This window comes from Puntigrus tetrazona, chromosome 14 (assembly GCF_018831695.1).
Source record: "Puntigrus tetrazona isolate hp1 chromosome 14, ASM1883169v1, whole genome shotgun sequence".
NCBI classification, from domain to species: Eukaryota; Metazoa; Chordata; class Actinopteri; order Cypriniformes; family Cyprinidae; genus Puntigrus; species Puntigrus tetrazona.
In genome coordinates, this window is record NC_056712.1 from 16,831,507 (window position 1) to 16,851,492 (window position 19,986).

The 19,986-nt window shown below is 39.2% G+C and overlaps 1 protein-coding gene across 4 annotated transcripts in view; it reads right to left on the minus strand.

Annotated features, from left to right (window-relative positions):
* Nucleotides 1-19,986, minus strand: part of tenm2a (teneurin transmembrane protein 2a) — a 262,295-nt gene that overhangs the window by 57,139 nt on the left and 185,170 nt on the right. For all 4 annotated transcript variants that reach the window (XM_043257656.1, XM_043257658.1, XM_043257659.1 and 1 more), the window contains 2 exons: nt 14,466-14,703; nt 616-854 (listed from right to left, as the gene is read on the minus strand). In XM_043257656.1, the coding sequence (XP_043113591.1) occupies nt 616-854; nt 14,466-14,703 (477 nt within the window). The remainder of the gene's footprint in view (nt 1-615; nt 855-14,465; nt 14,704-19,986) is intronic.

Below are 19,986 nucleotides of genomic sequence, written 5' to 3' on the forward strand. Positions count from 1 at the left end.
ACCCTTGTTTTGCAATACAATGTGACCACAACAAGCACATTGTACTTCTTTTTTTTTATGTAAATATACAGTAGTTAAGGCTGGTCTGCTGTTATATTTTTTCTATCCCTGTGGCAGAAATGTACTTTCATAAAAATCCTTTTAAGAAATACGCAGTTTAAAGCCAGCTGGGCAGCTTAGATGCATAAAGCACAAGGCGAAACGTTTCTTTTAATAATTTAGATTTTAACAATGTAACTGGTGAGTTCTAGTCACAGATCACCCGGTATGAGTTAGGTAACATTTCTATATTTCTCCTCAGGCACATTCGATAATGAGCAGCATCTGGATAAAATATGCACACACATAAAGTGTACACACACACCCACACACAAACTAATGATGAATAGCCTACTTAATCTCTATGTGGAATTCAATTATCTGCTTATTGCTATCACAGAATCAGTGTTTGTACAGATATAAGTGCTCATTATAATGCCTAAATGAGTCTCTCAATCGATTATAAAAAGAGATCCAAAAGAGAGACTTAACAGATGGAAGATGTACATCACAGTCAATAAAAAGCTCATTGAAAGGCTACAGACAATAAAAAAAAGAGAGAGAGAGGAATTTTACCGATGAAGTAGGACAGCAGGATGGCCAGCAGGGCGGCAGCAGCGATCGCCGACAGGGCGGCACATTTCCAGCTGCAGTACTTCGACGGCTTCTTCAACTTGAAGGCGCTTCTGGAGAAGGTGTTTCTGGGTAGGAGCCGCGGTGGAGGAGAATATACTGTGCCGGACGTCAAGGGGTAACCCGGAGATGAGCTGCTAAAGAGAGGAGTGGTCCCCGAAGAGGTCTTAAACAGGAAATGCCTGCAGAAAAGAGAAAGATAAATAGCACTTTTTAGTATTTCGAGCACACGTGGAAGGTCACATCCATCGCTGCCATCAAATCTCCCTACTGCATGTGCGTTCGTGTGTTGTGTTGACCGCTGAGTGTCGCAGGCGCGTGTTGGGGGTGAAGGACAGTGTATGCAGCGCCTCAGTGTGGAGCAGGAGACATATGGCACACGAACACACGGCACCGCAGGCCCGTCCCGGCCCACCGAGGGACACTTACACAACAAAGACGCTCAATAATTCAGAAGCCTCCGCTCCTTTCAGGTACAACAAACACATACTGTACAGAGACACACACTTCACTGAGACCATCCGCGGCGGTTTGATTTTCTGGTACGGGGTCATTTCCGTCGAGCTGATGAAAAGAAAAAATGTAGACAGGAGGATATTGCTGTGTACTTCACAGTGAGATTAATCATTACAGCCTCATAAACGGACTCTTGGCGCAGACAAACAGGACGTGATTTGTTAATATCCAGCCTCAGCACCGAGACTATACTGTGAGACGAAATAAACTCGGAGATAATCAGCGCTAAGCTTCAAAAACATCGTAAATGCAGCTCATAGACCACAGAGCCATGTAACAACAGTCACTACGGTGCGCAATTCTCAAAGATCTAACAAATGCTTCACGAAACACTTTTACCCCTGACTAGCTTTAAAACAGTTGTTTCCAAAACACTCCTGCTACCCTTGCCTCCCACTGTCTTGACAAACAGCCGATTCTGCCCTAAAAGTTGACGCAAATAGACAATCTTTCTTTCTAAGTAGACATCTATTATTTCATAAGTTCATTTTTTTAATTTTTTATTATGGCCGCTCAGGACTACCACAGATATTACTGTATAACAACTACGTAGCAGTTTGTGTTGCATTTAAAAAATGCAAAAAAAGAAGAAAATTATTATTATATTTATGTATTTTGCCATATCTGCTTTACAGGCTATAGATTTAATAAATACAATGTATACAAAATAATTACAATAAATACATTACATAAAATCCATATATGCACCATTATGCTGTTCAAGTTCAGTTCTATGCTATATATATATATAGCATAGAACTTTACTTGAACAGTATAATAGTGCTTAATATATGCTTTTTATATTATATATATATATATATATATATATATATATATATATATATATATATGTAGAAAGAGAGAGAGATGAGAGCTGCATCAGGAGTGTTCTCTTTGCACAGTGGGAATAAAGTAAGTCAGACAGGAAGTTGAGTAAATGATGACAGAATTAATATTTATTGATATTTAACACCAGAAAAAAAGACACGCTTTAGCTTTAAGAAATGACATCACTTTGAAAGTAAGTGTCAGAGCGGTCTCTCCGGTGTCACACTGGTATTCTCCAGTCTCTCTTCTGTGCTGCTCTCATTAGCTGTGATACTCGCTAACGTAGCCTTAATGCTACAATAGATTATTGATGAAACTTGTACAATTTAGCATTGTACTTAAATAATTTAGCAGTTAATTACTGCTCTGAGCCCCATGCTGGTGTTTCCTGCCCTGCAAATGAGGACTTTAGTCTCACAAAAAGCCCTGTCGTGCCAGCAGCACGGATGCAGTTTTAAAAAGAGATGTAGTGTAAAATGGATTAGCTGCGGTCACGTTGCTGTTGTGATTAGCGAGGGATCGTTGGGTTTTGTCGTGTTTTATCAGGTCCCATTCTTTATTAAGACCAAATCGCGAGGCTGATAGCTTTTCTGCCGTCGGGTATCTGCGTGAGAGTCTTGTCTCTGGACCGGCCCCCGCACCCTACCCCCCCAGAAACATCTGTCCCTCATACCTCTAACCTACGAGGGAAATGGCCACAGACTGCTCACTCCTGTGATCTTTAATAGCCTCTTTCCACAAGATGCCTTCCAATATCTCTGGACACGTTCCAGCGACGGATTCCATTTCTAGAGCAGATTTTTGTTCCGTCGTGCTCCAGCCCTTCCATTACCCCCATCTCTTATCGGCCTATCCCCACACATCCCTCTATCATCCCACACTCAGCCAAGGATGGACAGAATGACCCCCCCCCCTGGAATCCGGCCTGATGGGAGTACTGGGGTCAGCGCCTAACGAACCCATCAATGAGGGACTTTTTTATTATTATTATTATCTTTTTTTTTTTTTAGGTTTTAGTCTACAGTGCACATACAATGCTGTACATTTACACAAGAGAACATGATCAGGTACTGCTAAAGTATTTTGTCATTATTTTATATAACAGATAACTTTTTTTTTTTTTTTTTTTTTTTAACTGTTTTGAGTTCTATGCGTTTCCCAATTCACTAAGTCACTAGTTCCATTCCGGGAAACAACCATTTTAAATCAATAATTCAATTACTAACTCATAATTACAGCAAATTTTTGGATTCTGAGTACAGTAGGTGTTATGATTTAAGTAAATGATTCAAAGACTACCTCATAATGACAACCATTTGTTTTGTTCCTGAATGAATTAGGAGGCTTTTAAAAATAATTTGATGAAAAATTCAGTGACTCATTCATAGTCACTTTTGTCATTTTGAATGAATCTGTTTTAAATGAACTGATAAATATATTTAAAAATATAATAAAAAAATTATTAATAAAAATAGATATATATTATAAAAAAGGCTGAATTTAGAATGTCATACTTACAGATTATGCTTACTATTTCAATGAAAGAAATAGCATGAATAATACTATTGTATCATGTTCTGATTTCATTCATTTGTTAGTTACTGATTGAACCAATGTTTTAATTTGAGATAAATATTATTTTTATTTATAAATATTATTGCTCGCTCACTCAAAAAGACAGCCATCTGTTTTATTTGTTTGTTGAATCAATGTTTTGAAATGATTTTGGTAAATGATTCAATGACTCATTCAAAGACAGTTACTTTTTCTTTCCTCACTTGCATATACGGGTCAATGATTTCACTCATAAATACTTACAAAAAAACAAAAAAAACAAAAAAAAAACATTTGTCCTATTAATAAAATCTGCTTCCTTAAAAAAAGACACTTTCTAAGGCATGATTCCATGACCACCACCTGTGTCTCTTGCCACAATCCTATAGGGAAAATCACCCTCAGAAGAAGAAGAAAAAAAGATAGAGGTCTGTCCTTCACAAAAGCCACTAAGGGAGTGATGGAAAGAGTGAAAGCAGGTTGATAAAAGTAATGAATGGTAATAAATGATAATATGCAGCAGTATAATGAATGGAGGCCACATGGAGGATTCCACACGGTGGCTTTACATAACAAAGCTGTTTTTCCCCAGCTGAGGGTGACATCCAAGCTGCCTTAGGCCTCACTGACTCACACACGCATGTCTAACACATACACACAGTAGTGCACAAAACACATGCAGAGCTTGAATAATTGTGTGCATGAACCAGGAAGCTCGGTCAACAGCGGAAAAATGCGGAATCTCGCATTCCTTCGTATTCACATTCTCTCTCTATAATATTCGTTCGCCCTTCTCGCTTCCCCAATTGATGGTGTGATGCCACAGGCAGTACCTCCACCTCCAGCTTCATGCCTTTATCTGAACCCACGTCGTCTTCCTTCGCATCTTTCTGTCAGGTGCGACCGTGCACAAACTGTAAAGGGAAGCTAGCAGGTTACAGGTAGGCAGTAATCAGGCCTGCAATGAGCAGAAGAGTGACAGGAAGGCAGCAGAGGTGCACGTCTAAAAATACAGCTTCGCTTCCTGTGGGCCGCCTCCATGTCATTCCGCCACTGTCTGAAGTCGGGAGACTCGCAAGGTCAAGTCAGTCACTTAAATGCCAAATCATTTTTACCCACGCAGAAGGTTGCAGCCACTAATTTGCCAGCTGACAGGGGTGACGGAGGGAAATTAATTAAGGTCATTTTGGAAGCGTGCGCGCTCGAGTTGAAGTGTAACTCATAGCTATTGGCTGAATCTCTATTGAAAGCTCATTTCATCTCGGGATGGTAAGGGGAAGCCGAATGCGGATGGAGTGGCTTAATTGCGAAATGAAATTAAAATGCTTGATTTACACGGCATGCTTAATTGACAGTGATTTATGTCGAGCATTGTTTGGGAGGGAAGCTGGGGGAAGAGTTGAAGCCAACTGAGATGATGGGAGACGAGAGAGAGAGAGAGAGAGAGATGAGACCAGACCAGGGGGTGGACAGAAAATAAAGAGAGGCCAGATTGAGCCCAAAAAAGGAGTGCTGACAGGGTGGGGTTATGCAGAGGACAGTCTGGAGGCAATGGCAGTTTTGCACTTTTCAAAGTCCACAGGGACTAAGAAACCAGGGACATAATGATCTGAGGGAGGAACATGACTTATTTACTGGGAGACAGGAAGTGAGAGGAGGACTGAAAAACATAAAAACAAGAGGAGAGGAGATAAAGTGAGGAATAGAACTGATAGGAGACAAAGCAATACGAAGCCAGATGAAGAGACAAGAAATGAGAGAAGAGGAGATAAATCAGGTGAGATGATGAGGAGAAGAGCTGAGAGAAGACAAGAAATGATGGAAAATGTGGAAAGACGACAACTAAGAAATAAGGAAAATTAAGGAGATGAGAACAGGACAAGAGAAAATGACAAAACAAAGGCATTTAGATTTAGATTAGATAAGGAAAACTAAAAAAAAACTTGAGATGAGACCTGATGATATGAGCAAGTGAGGAGAAAGGACAGGAGTCAAGACAAAAGGTTAGATGACGAGAGAAAAAAAAGAGCTAGGAAGGGATGAGATAAGATGAGATAAAATAAAAGGAATCAGAGGTAATGACATAGAAGATAGGACAAGGTGGCTCAATGAACTAGAGGTATCAGATGAGAGAAGAGGACTTAAAATGAGACGCAACGAGATGAAGAGAGACAGGGAGACCTAAAGAGACTACAGAAGAGTAGAAAAGAGAAGGGTCAATGAGGAGAAGCAAAGAAATGAGAGGAAAAAAAAGAATGATGAGACAAATGATGAAATGAGCTGATATGAAAGAAGATGAGAAGGGATCAACTAAAGCAAGGAGACTGAAGAGGAAAAAGGACACAAGAAGAGAAGATGAATCAAATGAACTTGAGATATAGGAGAGAAGAGAAGAGAAGAGAAGAGAAGAGAAAAGAGAAGAGAAGAGAGATAAAGGAAAGAGATAAATTCAAGTACTTTCTGCAAGTTTTCTGCAGGCACTGATGAAGTCATTGTTGAGGTCATTGTGTGTCGTGTGCAAGAGCTGATTAATGACCATGTCTCAGTCAGACAGGTGTGTGTTCTCACTTGATATGTGCGTGTGTGTGTGTGTGCGCGCCACTGAGCCCTGTTAAATATGCATTGCTGAAAACGGCCCCTGCCACTCATTAGTTGTGACAGCCCCAGAAGACCCCTCATCACCAAACATGTAGTTAGTGTCAGACACCAGTGTTTATTTATTCATTTTTAACTTTCCATTTCCAGATCTATCCCTCATTTAACTGTCTGATCTCACACTCGCTGCCCACACGCCTCTGATTGACACCCTCATTATATACATCACTTTTCCACTTTAAATAACCAACATCAGCGCCTATCAAGACAGGTAAGTGACCGCGTTCATGAAATACCCCTATGTGTATGCTGTAATAGGAGTAATATACTTTTTTAACTGCCATTTCTTTTTTCGAACACCCACATCCTAAAACACCCAGCATGAGAACAGACATTTCACAGAGACAAGTTTCTACCTGACCTGAATAACACTTTGTTCGGTTTTGTTAAACTTTGCTTCTTTCCACATTCTCCTGCAATCCAACTACGGGCGATGGGTAGTCTAAACACCAAAACAAAGGTCTCCAAAAACTTTTCTAATTATGTTTGCTGGGATTGCTGCGCCATATCCAGAATTTGATCTGCGTGCGGCACGAGCAGAGAGAGGGCCCATAAATCTTCAGCGAGCTGCGGGCACCTGTATTCTGATTGGCTCCCGTTAGGATAACAAATTGGCCTCGGAGCGCAGCTGAGAATTTAAATCTGCCCCACACAGATACCTTGGCAACCACTGATGAAGTCTGAGAGAGAAAGAGAAAGAGGGAGGGGGAAGAATAGAGGGAAAGAAAGAAAAGAGGCAGAGGGAAGCAGAGTTTTGTATTGTTCACTTCTCAGCCTGAGCTGGAGAATTCAAACTATTTTCTTTTAGGACAATTTTCCTGCTTTTATTCTCCCTTAAAAGCTGCGTTTATAAGGTAAAATTGCACAACAATTCTCCTTGCCACTTTTTCTGACAAAAAAAAAAAGTAAGCTATGCAAAATTCTTTTTCATGAAGGATAACAATGTATAACTTGCCACTAAATGTGCAATAAAGGCCAATCATAATTCAGCATGCAAATAATACAGTGGCATCATTAAGGCGCTATCAAATTTACTGTCTGCATTTTCACAGGTGAAATCCAGAGATTTCAATAGGAATCCACCCAAACTGGAACCATATAAGGGAAAAAAAAAAATACCAAAAGCAGATTTCTCTCAGGAGTTACGGTTGTTCTTTGCTCATCTTTCTTAGTTTTTGGTCGACGCTCCATTGTTTCCCGTTACTCACCAGTACCAGGTAACAATTTACCAATGTTTGGAGAATGTTTTAGTGATTATTTTAGGAGATGTTAAATGTATTCTGGAGACTTGGGTGTATCAGGTGACTCCTTAATGCGGATTTTAACTTCCTGTGTTGGCCATAAGAGATCTACATCTGTTTGAATGTTTGAAGGACTTGGTTTCATATCTCACCACACTACTGAAAATAAACAGTGAATCCGGCTATGTGTGTTATAGGTTTTGTTCAGGCTTCATTTCTTTAAGTTTTAAGTTTGTCATAATGACGCGTGAGCTTCTCATATGCTTCCTTGTCTTCATGCGTCATGTTTTCAAAATTCCAGTTCTGTCTTGTGATTGGTTCATTGTATTGATTAGTCTTAGTCTTTATTCCTTGCGTACAGAAAGCACCTTTATCTCTTGTCTAGATTTTTGTTGTAACTTGCTTTCATTAGCCTATACGTTACAGGCCTGTGAAATTTGGCTAAAATCCTGCTAATGAGAATTAATGTCAGTAATTCTTGTATTGAAAAAAAGTGTACAAATGATTCTTTAAATGTGTTACTTTATTACACTGTGTACCTTCCCTTAGTAGTCAGAAGTATGAAATGGGTCGTTTTAGGTCATCTTGAGATTTATACTAAATTTCGATTACACTTGCACCACAGCATCTAATCAAATGATACTAAAAATATGAGTAACGTTACAGACATGAAGGGGTCGTGCTGAAAAGTGTGAAAGAAAATAAGTGAGACTGCGAGCGCTGTAATTAAACATTCACAAAAATCATTTTCCGAGGTCAAAATTACATTGCCCACAGCCAACGGAGGTGAAATGATGCAGAATGGATGCTGCAACATCAAATAACCGCGGAGACATCTGGTTCAAGGAGTTCACGGACCTGTGAATGTGTGCACAGCATATCGCACAAGTCAAATTGAATCTCTGATATCTGCACAAACAGACAAATCAAATTCTCTCGTGGCACACGGACCCAAACCGCACTTTAAGAAGTTGACACAGGACCCCGCCGCAAACAAAAACAAACAGCAGCCCGGCCGTAACCGCAGCACACACCTCCAAAAACATCCCCCACGCCGTGCATGTGAAAGCACTCCTCTTCTTTGGCTCAATTGTGATATTGCGACCTGCTTTGGAATCTAATTTGAGTGTGCACGAGTCTGTATGGAAGGAGAAGAGAGCAGCTCGCGGCGTCCTGAGATGAGAACAAAATTGAAGCAGGCATCAGCTGGTGAAGAGGCCTCACTCCATGATTGGAAATAAGCCTTCGCAGGACCGAGCCATCTTCAGTCATTTATGCTGCCGAAAACCGATTCCACCCTCCTCCTTGTTTTCCGATCTCTCCCTCTCAACTGCTTCCCAGCTGAAGCAATCTCTCGGATCCTCCCCCTTTCCCCCCCAGCTTGTCTCTCTCCCTCTACCTGTCTGACAACTGCATACTTTGGCAATCAATCTTGCGGTACTGGCAGCTGTGCAGGCACCTCTCAGAGAAAGGTTTGCTTTTCTACTTTAGCAGGAAAGGCCTGACCTATAAAATAACAGAATTTACATAGAAGACACACACACACACACACAGAATAGTGCGGTCCTGTCTAAATGGCTCAGGGTGTTAATCTGTAGGTGGAATATTCAGGGTAATCAATCTAAACCCCTTTAAAAGTCATCCACCTAAAGAGAAACAGGCATGACCTCCTATACCAAGAAGAAAGAAAAATATTCTTTGCTTTTAAATGTCATGCTACTCACTCTTTCTCAGACACAAGACTATCCGGGTGGCCACACAGAGAGGTTATATTCCCATACAACTCTACTCGTGCTTCGCCTTTATTTTAGACGAAATTATATAATCGCTGATGTGAGAGATGCGTGTTAAATTTAGTTGTTCATAGTTAGAAATGTATACGTGTCTTTCATTTGCATGTTGATATAAACAAACGGCACAACACGATGGGTTCAGAATTAGACATGCAACAATATAACAAATGTGCAAAACAAAAAATGCATGAAAAGTATGTTTAATAAAATGCAGGTTTAATATATTAAAGTTACAAATAAATAATAATTAAAATATGTTTAAAGTACTTAACCTGATGAAAGTAAATTAATTCCTTTTTAATATATTTAATAATTCATAGTTCACCTGATAAATATTGGAATATTTTAAAACAACTGCACCGACTGTCTGCATTTATTTGAATGGAAAATAACTGAAAATAATCAATTTGGAAAAAGTCAAAGCCAGGCCATTAAACAAACAAACAAACAAACAAACAGGAAGAAATGAAAATGAATTGAAGAAAACGATCCGTTAATTCTATTGAAACTCATGTCATTCCCAGCTTCCAACCGAGTATACACTACACAGAGCAACACTCACAAGTGAACTTGTTTGTCCATGAAAAAGTAACTAGAAAAGTGCAGACCAAAAGCTTCCCCTGAAACTCTCACAAGCATGGCATCACAGAAGGCTGCTGTTGCATCACAAGGATGGAGATTTGCTCCAAACTTTCTCGCTTTGGTTTATAAAACTGCAGAGGTGGATTTGGTCAGTGTTTTTTTCCTGTAGAGGGAGAGGCAAGCAGTGTGTGAAAATGCTCTCTGTTGCTCTTGATACAAAATAAAAATAGCCCTATTAACTTTAGTGTGTCGGCTTAGTGCTGTGTGACCCAGAGGCGAGAGAAGATGAGCCTCTGCAGACACAGACTCCTTGAGCCTCCATCTCTCCATGCGCCTGTCTGTCCATGTGACATTCTGTGCTATTTACACAGCTGAACACATCTCAGATCTATTCAGCTACTTAATGTGCTGGAACCCTTTTTAAGCATAATATGGCAGCATTTCTTTTTTTACATAGACATTTCATTTCAAATTGCCTTTTATATTCTTATAGGGATCATTATTTTCCCCCTGAAGTCAGCTTACGACAATTGTCAAAGTTTCTTGCACCAAAAACTTAATTTAGCTTCACATGACCATCTTCCATCCATTAAAGAGTGGTTTACCCTGACAGCTACTTGTAAAAAAACAAATGACTGGAAGTTATTTTTTTTCCAAAGTATTTGAAATTTAACAAGCAGTTTTGGGTGAAAAATAGACCGTAAAACCTCCAGAGATAAAAGGTAATACAGTATAAATGGGGTATCAGAATTAAACAGATTGCTTCTGCTACCGTATTTACTGTTCCTCAATATTAAACTGAGAATTTTTGGCATTATAATTTACAAAGGAGGGCGCAGGTAAGAATAATTAAAAAAAAAATCTCAGTGGACAACATACAAACACAAAACTATAATTTGTATTATGAACAAGTTTAAAACCAAAATTGAATTTTAATCTAATACCAAAATGTTAATAAAGTTTAATGTTTATTCTTGAAATATGGTAACATTAACTTTAATATTTTTCTCCATTATTTCTCGAGTTTATTCTCAGAACAAAATGTCTTGAATCTTAAGGAAAAAAAATCTATTCTTAAAAAAATACTAAAATTCTTAAAAAATAGCTACTTGTCAATGTTTTAAATAATGGAGTAAAATAATGACCAGAATATATATATATGTGTGTGTGTGTGTAGAATATCACCTATAAATACCGAAAATGGATTAGAATGTATTTATTTATTCTACACCTGCATGAGGAGTTCTCTAAAGGGATAGTTCAAAATTAAAATTTCACCATTATTTAAACAACGCACATATGCTGCTTTCCTTAGCACCTAATGAAACAACACGTAAAAGAGCCTGCGGATCACTGTCTCTGACCACACTGAAGTGAACAGGCACTTGCAGGATTCCACTGAGAATGCTCACAAACCCGCCTGTTGCCCAGGAATGGTGTGTGTGTGATGCTGGTCGATGCCAGCACAGATCCTGGGTGGTCTGCTGGTGGACCAATCTGCACTCGTGACTTCTCTACATCGCGCATACTCGCCACACTTCAGAGCCTCCGCGAACGCGATGAGCAATGCAGTTAATGAATGTGAATATTTTGGAAATGAGTTTGTGAATTACATGTGCGTGCGTGTGACAGGTGGCCCATCTGCATTGACAGAACCCCAATTAAAAAGCTGCAGTGAGGGGGGCGGGGCCTGCTAGCAGGGGAATGAGGAGAGGGGCCAGGGTTTGGGCCGGCTTCCTGGCTTGGTGAGGTTTGGATTGGTGTGAGGAGCGCGGTTCTGTCTCAGCAGATGGCAGGCTTAGTGCTGCTGGGTAGTCCTGATGGCTTCAGTACAGGAGCCCATTCTAACACACCTGAGCATCCACGAACGGCGGGCCTTCATTTTAGGGCCTCTTCATAATTTCGTGAGCAAATGAGGAAGGATTGTGCGACAATTATCCAGTGCCAGTTAGCTGTCTAAATATTACCCAGCCATAAAGCCGATAGATATTACACACATTGGCAACTTCCAGTGATTTATGACGACAGCGCAGAGAACCGAAGGAAAGAATGCGATGCTGGAACCCACTGGAGTTTCTCCACGAAAATAGCTTCAGAAATATCATCATTTGTCGCCTGTCAGCTTTAGTGCTGCTTAACATAGGCTTTTTGGAGCGATTTTATAAACAACTTCATTTATAGAAGAATTTATGAATGCAATTACAGTCATTTATAAATAGAAATAGAAATATACGCATCACATAAATAGAAGTCTCTTACATACTCATCAAGACTTGCATCTATTTATCTAAAAACACAATAATATGGTGGAATATTATTACATCTTTAAAATCTAATTTATTAGTGCTGTGAATGTTCATCATTACTGCAGTCTTCAGCGTCAAACGATCCTTCAGAAAGCATTCTAATCTGCTGAAAAGAGCATAAAAGATTTCTTTAACATAAAAAAAAGGTTAGTGTGTTTGTAAATGTGTAAATAATGAAATATGCTCTGAGGTGTAGCGTTAATTCAAATTAAAATCCAGTGAAATGCGAGAATGACTAATTAAATATGGCACAAATTGTATTTATTAGCATATGAGCATAAACTATTTGAAATAATGAAGCTTAATAAATTGCATCTTAACTCTAAACATTATGAACATTTTTTTTAATGGCAAGATCACGAACAAAACATAACATAATGCTACGTTTTCTGCTCTGATAATACATTCTGTTATACATTGTAGCCCTTTATCATTTTTCCCCCCACAGAGTTTTCAACCTTCAGGGGGGCCCTGAGGGCATTCCAGAGGGTCCATGCAGAAAATAAATAAAACAAAGAGCTGAAATTTGGACGGCATTTTTATTAACCGATTTCTAAATAAAGATCTATTTGCATTTCATAATCAGTTTAATGCTCTTAATGAACATTATTATAAAGCGTTACAGAGAAAATTTGCATTTTAATACTAGGAGACCCTACTTCTGCTCAGAGTCTGGCTGGGGGGATGCCTCCGGATCTGTAAAGAGTGTAAAGCCCTGATGCAGACCACAAGAAACATCTTGTGGGTAAATTCTGATGAGGAAGGTGCTGGTGGGCGGGGTCCACATAATCAGCAGCACAAAGAAGCCAATCAACGGCAGAGGCCACAGGAATATTGTCAGTGTCTGTGTGCGTCACAGGGTGACCCTGAACTGAACAAAGCCTTGTCACTCTCCAATCCTGTACACAGCAGTCCCAAAGCACTCATGTATGAGAGCTGCATGGCCCATGCTGACATATAGGACAGCCTATCAGCCCTGCTTTAATTACAGCCAGTCAGGAACCTGCACTTCCAACAGGCCTGAGACCTGTCCTGGTGAATTAAACATGCAGCCCGGCCTCATGAATAGTGCATGGGGGTACGCTGCTTCTCTGATCTGGGAACAGAGGAGGTGACCCTCTGCCCAGCAGGAGAAACATACAGAAAAAGAGTGAGAGAGTGTGAATGAGAAAGCTAGGGCACAGGGATGAGGGAAGGTGTACGCATGTATTTGAGGGAAATATGAATGCTAATAGCCCTGAATGCATAATATAGTGTGCATGTCTGAACTGTAAGTGTATGTTTATTTACTGATGGTGAAAGTAACATACCATAGTACTAAATATTTAGAAGCACAGAACAAAGACCGAAATAGGTCAAAAATATTACCCTAATATACACTAGTGGTCAAAAGTTCAAGAAAAGAGCAAGGACACATTTATAAATACTAAGTACATTTATAACGTAGTTTTTTTTCTACAGTTATGATTAGTTAGAAATTAAATATTTCTTGAATAGCAAATCAGTATATTAGAAAGATTATGAGAAGGATCATGTGAGACAGAAGACTAAAGTGATGGCCCTTTTTTTTTTTTTTTTTTTTTTCATGCATTTAATCAAATAAAATCAATCAAAACTTTGTAAAACAATATTCAATACATATGCAATTATATATATATATATATATATATATATATATATATATATATATATATAAAATTTATAATACTATAGTCTATAATTATAGAAGAAAATGCAGAACTAGATAAGTTTTTTCAAATTAGGTTTTACATTTAAAACTATTTATTTTTAACCTATTTTATAACCTAAAAATACAGAATTAAATGCAGAAATAGATTAAAAAAGTTTTCAGATGACTACACCTGTCAAATTGCAAAAATTGCTTCCACCCAACCAATAACACTCGTAGAATTTTAATAAAAACAAGTCTTTGGATTGAGACACAATTTCTGTCACATCGCACTCAATCTTGCTCCCTGGGGGGCACAAAGAGATTGTTTTGTCAGAATTAGGATATAGCCTGCTATTTAAATGCTCCTTTCTGTGAGAAATGTCTCTCTAGCCACTGTGTTTTTCAAAAAAAAGTCATTTATTTCCATTTATATGATTCGGTTCTCCAAACTGACTGAAAACAGCGTTTCAGGAGTGTCATTTTGTTTCTAAAATACAAGTTACCGATTGTTAATTTCATAATTATACAGGGCTGCACCTCCCAAAAGCATCATTAGCCAATTATGCTACCGACAAGTTCTGTTTCTTAACCACCACTTTTGGGAAACGCACTCCAGATGTGTTTTGTGCAAAAACGGGTGGCTGACCTGGTCTCCAACGGGACGTTGCTGTTGAGCACCCAGCTGTCCTGCAGCTGCACTGACTCGGGCGTAGTGGGCCCTTCACCCGGGGCGGACGGAGGGGCGTGGATGGGGTTGCGTCGGCCGCTCAGTGTGTTGCGGTTGAGCGAGTTGGCAGAGGACTGGTGGTGGGAGAGCGTCTGGTGGTTGTGCGGTGGAGGGATGGGTGGACGTAGGGTGGACTGGCTGTGATGGTTTGGAGCTCCTGGGAAAAAAAAAAAAAAAAAAAAAAAAAAAAAAAAAGATTGAAAAACCCTTTTATCAGGCTGTCAATCAATTATCAATTGGCAATGTCAAAAGCGGTGTTAAGCGATGCAGGAAATGCGAACGCAATAACGGCACTGTGAGGGTGAAGTGCAATCAGAATAAACATCAAATCAGGGACGAAAGGACGCTCTCGGTGATGACAGCCTGCCAAAGCTGTTTGTGTTGTTATTCTTTCTTTCCGAATTCACACGCAGACGTTCCGAGGCGGCAGGAAGCCCCTAAAACACTCAACCACCCAGCTTGTTAAGACGCTTGTCAGACAGGAAACTCCTGTCTTCTCTTTTTGAGCTGCGCCAGCGTTGCTGGATGCTGTGTTTTCGTACCTCATGAAGCAGCATTAATTGACGTTGTTTGGCTCAGTGTAATCCTTAATGCAGCTTGAATTCAGTGCATGAATCTGCAGGAAGCGCCGGCTCTGTTTGAGTCTTTTACCGTGAAACACTTTGTACGCGGACACGACTGCGGTGCGAGGCTCTTCACTTCGGGGCTGCTTTGTATGAGGTAACCTGTGGCGCTCTGGAAACGTCTGGCATGCAATTTTAAAGCAGAAAGAAAACAAATCTCTCTATCATGTTACATTTATTACTCTTGTCTATCAGAGGAAAACTGAAAGAGAGCAGGGAGGAGGCCAGACAAGAAGCATCAAACATGCTCCTAATAATGTTTTCCCATGAAACACGGAGTAATGCAATAAAGATGAACCTCCCAATCCAAGTTTTCTTCCCACCAGCACCCAAAACCATTTCCATTTTCTCAGCCTGCCCATCTCATGCTTGTTGATCCATGACAGTTGCCTGAGAGTGAGCTCCACGGCCTGATCCCCTGTCTATTGCTGTCAGGAGTCTGATCAGTACGAGCAGATGGGCCAAAGAAATACACGAATCAGGCCTGCAAAGACACTCGCATGCTTACTGCACCGAAAAGTGTACTTTTGTTTTATTTTCCAGGACAAATATATCTGATCATTCTTGAATCAAGACACATGACAAGGTTAATGTCAAAATACTGTTAAATACGGAAAAGTAATTATTAGATATATAATAGCATTCCTAAAGAAAAAAAGGGTTAGTGTTAAAAAAGGGTTAGAGCACTATGATAAACTTTTTTGGTAGCACTTTATTTCCTCATGTACATACTATGTACTTATTATAGTAATATAATAATACAATAATGTATAATAATTGAGTAATAACTAAGTACTAATGCGGAACGTACCCCTAACCCTACCCCATGTACTACTAGTTTTACTAGCAATGCCTTCTTAAGTACACATACTGTAAAATAAATGGCAAACACTTTTTTATAGTGTGATTTTGCACATGGTTATCACTATGCTTTAAAATGAAATAAATAATAAAGATCTTGGGTTTAATTTCAAACAAAATGACTAATAAATATAATTGCTCACTCTCAAATCTAAACAGACTGACCTTTGGCAATGCAATGAGATTAAACAGTTATTTTTTACACTGAAAATGAGATTTGTAGCAAGCTTCTATTCATCACCGACGTAACCAAAGACTTTTGTGTTTTCTGTTTGCTTGGCCTCTGTTTAGCAAGTGTTTGCTGTGCGAGACGCTAAATCTGCCACAGTAAAAAGCCTCTTGCGCTCTCTCTCTCCTCTTATCCGCTTCTTTTCTTTTTAAACACAACCGTGCATGTGCCAAGGACTACGAGAGAAGGACGTGTATGTGCGGGGGATTAAATTCATGTATTGACAAACAGAACGTCAAGAGTTTGTTCTTACAAACTAAATCCAACCAAAGGAGAACAGATCAAGTGTGTGTGTGTGTGTGTGTGTGTGTGTGTGTGTGTGTGTAGAGTGGATCAGTGTTGGCCTGACCATGTAATCTGCTGTTTCTCGCTGTATTACAATGGCAACAGTGCTGGATCAAACATGGAATAAGTTTAAAGCCGGTCCCTGAGTGCTGGGAATTGGGAGAGCTCATGGCACTCAGGCACAGTGGGGTGGGTGATGGGGTCTAAAGATCACTGTGGACTGATCTGAGCTCAGTGGTCCCATGGCTTTATCTAGGGGTGACGCGCTTTAATGACTCAGACTCTGATCTGTAATCAGTGAGAGCTGAGTGATGGAATATATTGTGAAAAAGGTCTCATAACTACATGGGGGTGAGGATAGATTTTTATTTTTATTTTTTTGGGGTGAACTATCCCTTTAAATAACCCCTAGGCAAGGATAAAATAATTAAGACGAGATACAAATTAAATTCATTATGCAACAATAATAACACGCATTCAGAGGAGCTGAAATAATAAGCAAATATACACAATAAACAGACGAACAATTACATTATAATTCAGACCTCTTATCTGATTAGGACTTTTATATTTTTTTCTTCCTGCATTCCAGAATAGGGTGTTTGGAATTTTATTTAATAATTACGGTTGAATCGTTTAATTGATACACTGGCACAATCATTTATGTTTCTTAGAACTTAAATTAGCATAAAACGTCACACAGACAACTTACTCAGACATGAAAACTATGGAAACTTCCAAAACCTAGATTAAGGGCATGACGAAATTTACCCCCGACACATCTTACCCCACTCTCTCCTACATTCTGTTTCTTCCAAGTTTGCAGAATATAACTATGAAAGTGATTCTGCAGTGCTAAGGTGAAGTAAAGTTTAGTTGCTGTCTCTCATTAGCTCTATAGGTGTGCTGGAAATAGGTCTGGACATTGTTAACTTCTGTTTAAGGGTACTTTTGTTTGTAACACTATGTATGGCTGTCTGGGGCCACAAGATGAATGCCTCTTCTCCTCTAGAGGCATGATCCCTGTGGCTGGAGTAAAAGTCCTCGTCAGCATGCTGCTATAACAGTGAATTCTGGGAGACGTGGCCTGATTTTGGGCCCAGGTGCAGGGTGAGAGAGGGCAGCGTACAGATGTTCAATGTGGAAGGAGGGGGGTGACCTCTGAACCTCAGAGAGACATTTAGCATCTGCCAATACACATTCAAACACCCTCCCGAGGATGTGTACACAAACCTACGTTCACACACACACAAATATATATGAACAAAAAATTTAAGGACAGCAAAGTAATTAAAACTCTAAATGCCTGTTTGGGAAGTTTGGGGTGTGGGGGTAACTAGACGACCTAAAGAAATAGCTCACGTGCTGTTCAGTAGTAACTTCTGTCTTTTATGTCTTTCATAAATATAGTGCAATTCAAAAATGTGCATTTGGCATGATTATTGAATATTTTTGAAAGGAATCTGTTGTGCTAAGACTGCATTTATTTGGTCAAAAATACAACACAAACTAGTGCAGTCAAACGATTAATCACGATTAATCCAAGATGAAAGTTTTTATTTATATTATATGTGTATATTGTATATTTATTATGCATATATAAACACACACATATATTTAGAAAGTATTTGCATGTTTATACATTCATATTTTTATATTTAATATTATATATAAATATATTTAATATATAAACAGAAAAAAATTGTATTTTATTCCTGTAATGCAGACTTAAGCTGAATTTCTTAGTCTTTTATCAGTCTTCAGTGTCACATGACCTTCAGGATTCTTTGATGAATTAAATGCGAAGGACATCATTTATTTGATATATTTTGAACATTAAGCATGTTTTTAGGGTCACAATTTAATGTGCCCTTGCTGAATAAAGGTATCAATTTCTTTATACATTACGCACATTTGAATTAATTTACTTAGATCTGATATATATCTTACCGACCTAAACTTTTGAAAAGTACCGAGTACAACACATCTTTTCACTGCCTCCAGCATCTCTAAGGAGAATTAAAGTGAATGTTATGACAGGTAAGATGATTACACTTACTCTAAGTCAACATAGATAAATGACGGTCAATTTATTGAGTTTGCTCTGTTGCTTGTTTACTGTGACAAAACAATAAAGACAGCACCACTGAACAAAATAAATTATGGTTCAAACTACTCCCCGTTGTCAAGAGGACATTTTTATGAATCGGAGATAAGATATCATGCACAAGCTCAATAGAGCGTCTACTTTCATCGGTCCACTATGTTTAATATTCATGGTTAAATAACAGCATTTTTTTCATTTTTTTTTTTTACAAATGTCTTCATGCTTTCACCTGCGTAACTGGCTTAAAAAAAACGAGAAAAGGCTGTTTGCCCAAAGCTGGAGAAAACAACAAATGCAAAAGCCACTTGTGGTCGAGGAGAAACACTGTAGGCTTCCCTGTCAGCCCTTCCTAGACTGATGAAAAGGTTGTTTTCATATTCATGAAGAAGCATTCTTCATTCGTAAACCTCTGCACGCATCATCAACTTTTATCCCGCGTCGACTATGAAATAGCTGTGTCGAGGCTCTGTGTGAGTCTGTGTGAGGGTAAAAATTCACACCCGCAGCGCACAGTAATCGCTGTCCTTTTCACTCTCAATGTCTCCTTTACTCTAGGACACTGACAGATTCATACAGCCTCACGTACTTATTTTAAAAATGACTAATTGAAGGTTTACTTCAGAGGAAAATCGAGGTTCTTTGTGCACGAATTTTTTTAATGAAACTAATTGATGCCATTGATGCTGTTACTGTATAAACAGACTGACGGCTGCACACGTATTATTCCGGACACTGCATTAAAAATGAGACGGTACTCTTGCTCGGATGCTTAACTATACAGTTGAATCGTCTGCACAATCTGTCGGACGGTCACGTGCCAAGGACACATTCAAGGAGAAAGCTAAAATCCAATCCCTCTGTTTGGCTAGAGTTAAACCAACAACAGCACACAGACACCAACAGGAATTGAAATAAACCGCTGGACATTAGCGGCGGAAACCATAGGGGTGTGAACATAAATGTCAATTTGAGATGATAGAGGAGATCGGAGAGGGGCCCAGGACCACAGGAGGTAAAATAGAGTGTGATTTTAGTGGAAAATGCTTGTGAATAAATAAAAGAATGTAATTAGGAAACAGCTACCGAGACCTCCTACTCTTATGCCCTTATACAACCAACCCATCCCAGCATCTTCACTGATAACATGGTGGTTTTCTCTCCCCACCGAGAGTGCCCAGATTAAACTCTTGGCAGGTTGTAGTGAGGCTAGACGACGCAATATTCAACTCATCCCAACAGAGGAACGGCAGAGTATAGTCGCTGTTCACGTAAGCTGTAAACGAAAGCAATAAAACGGAAGACGAAGGTAATTTTGGCACATAATACGATGCTTTT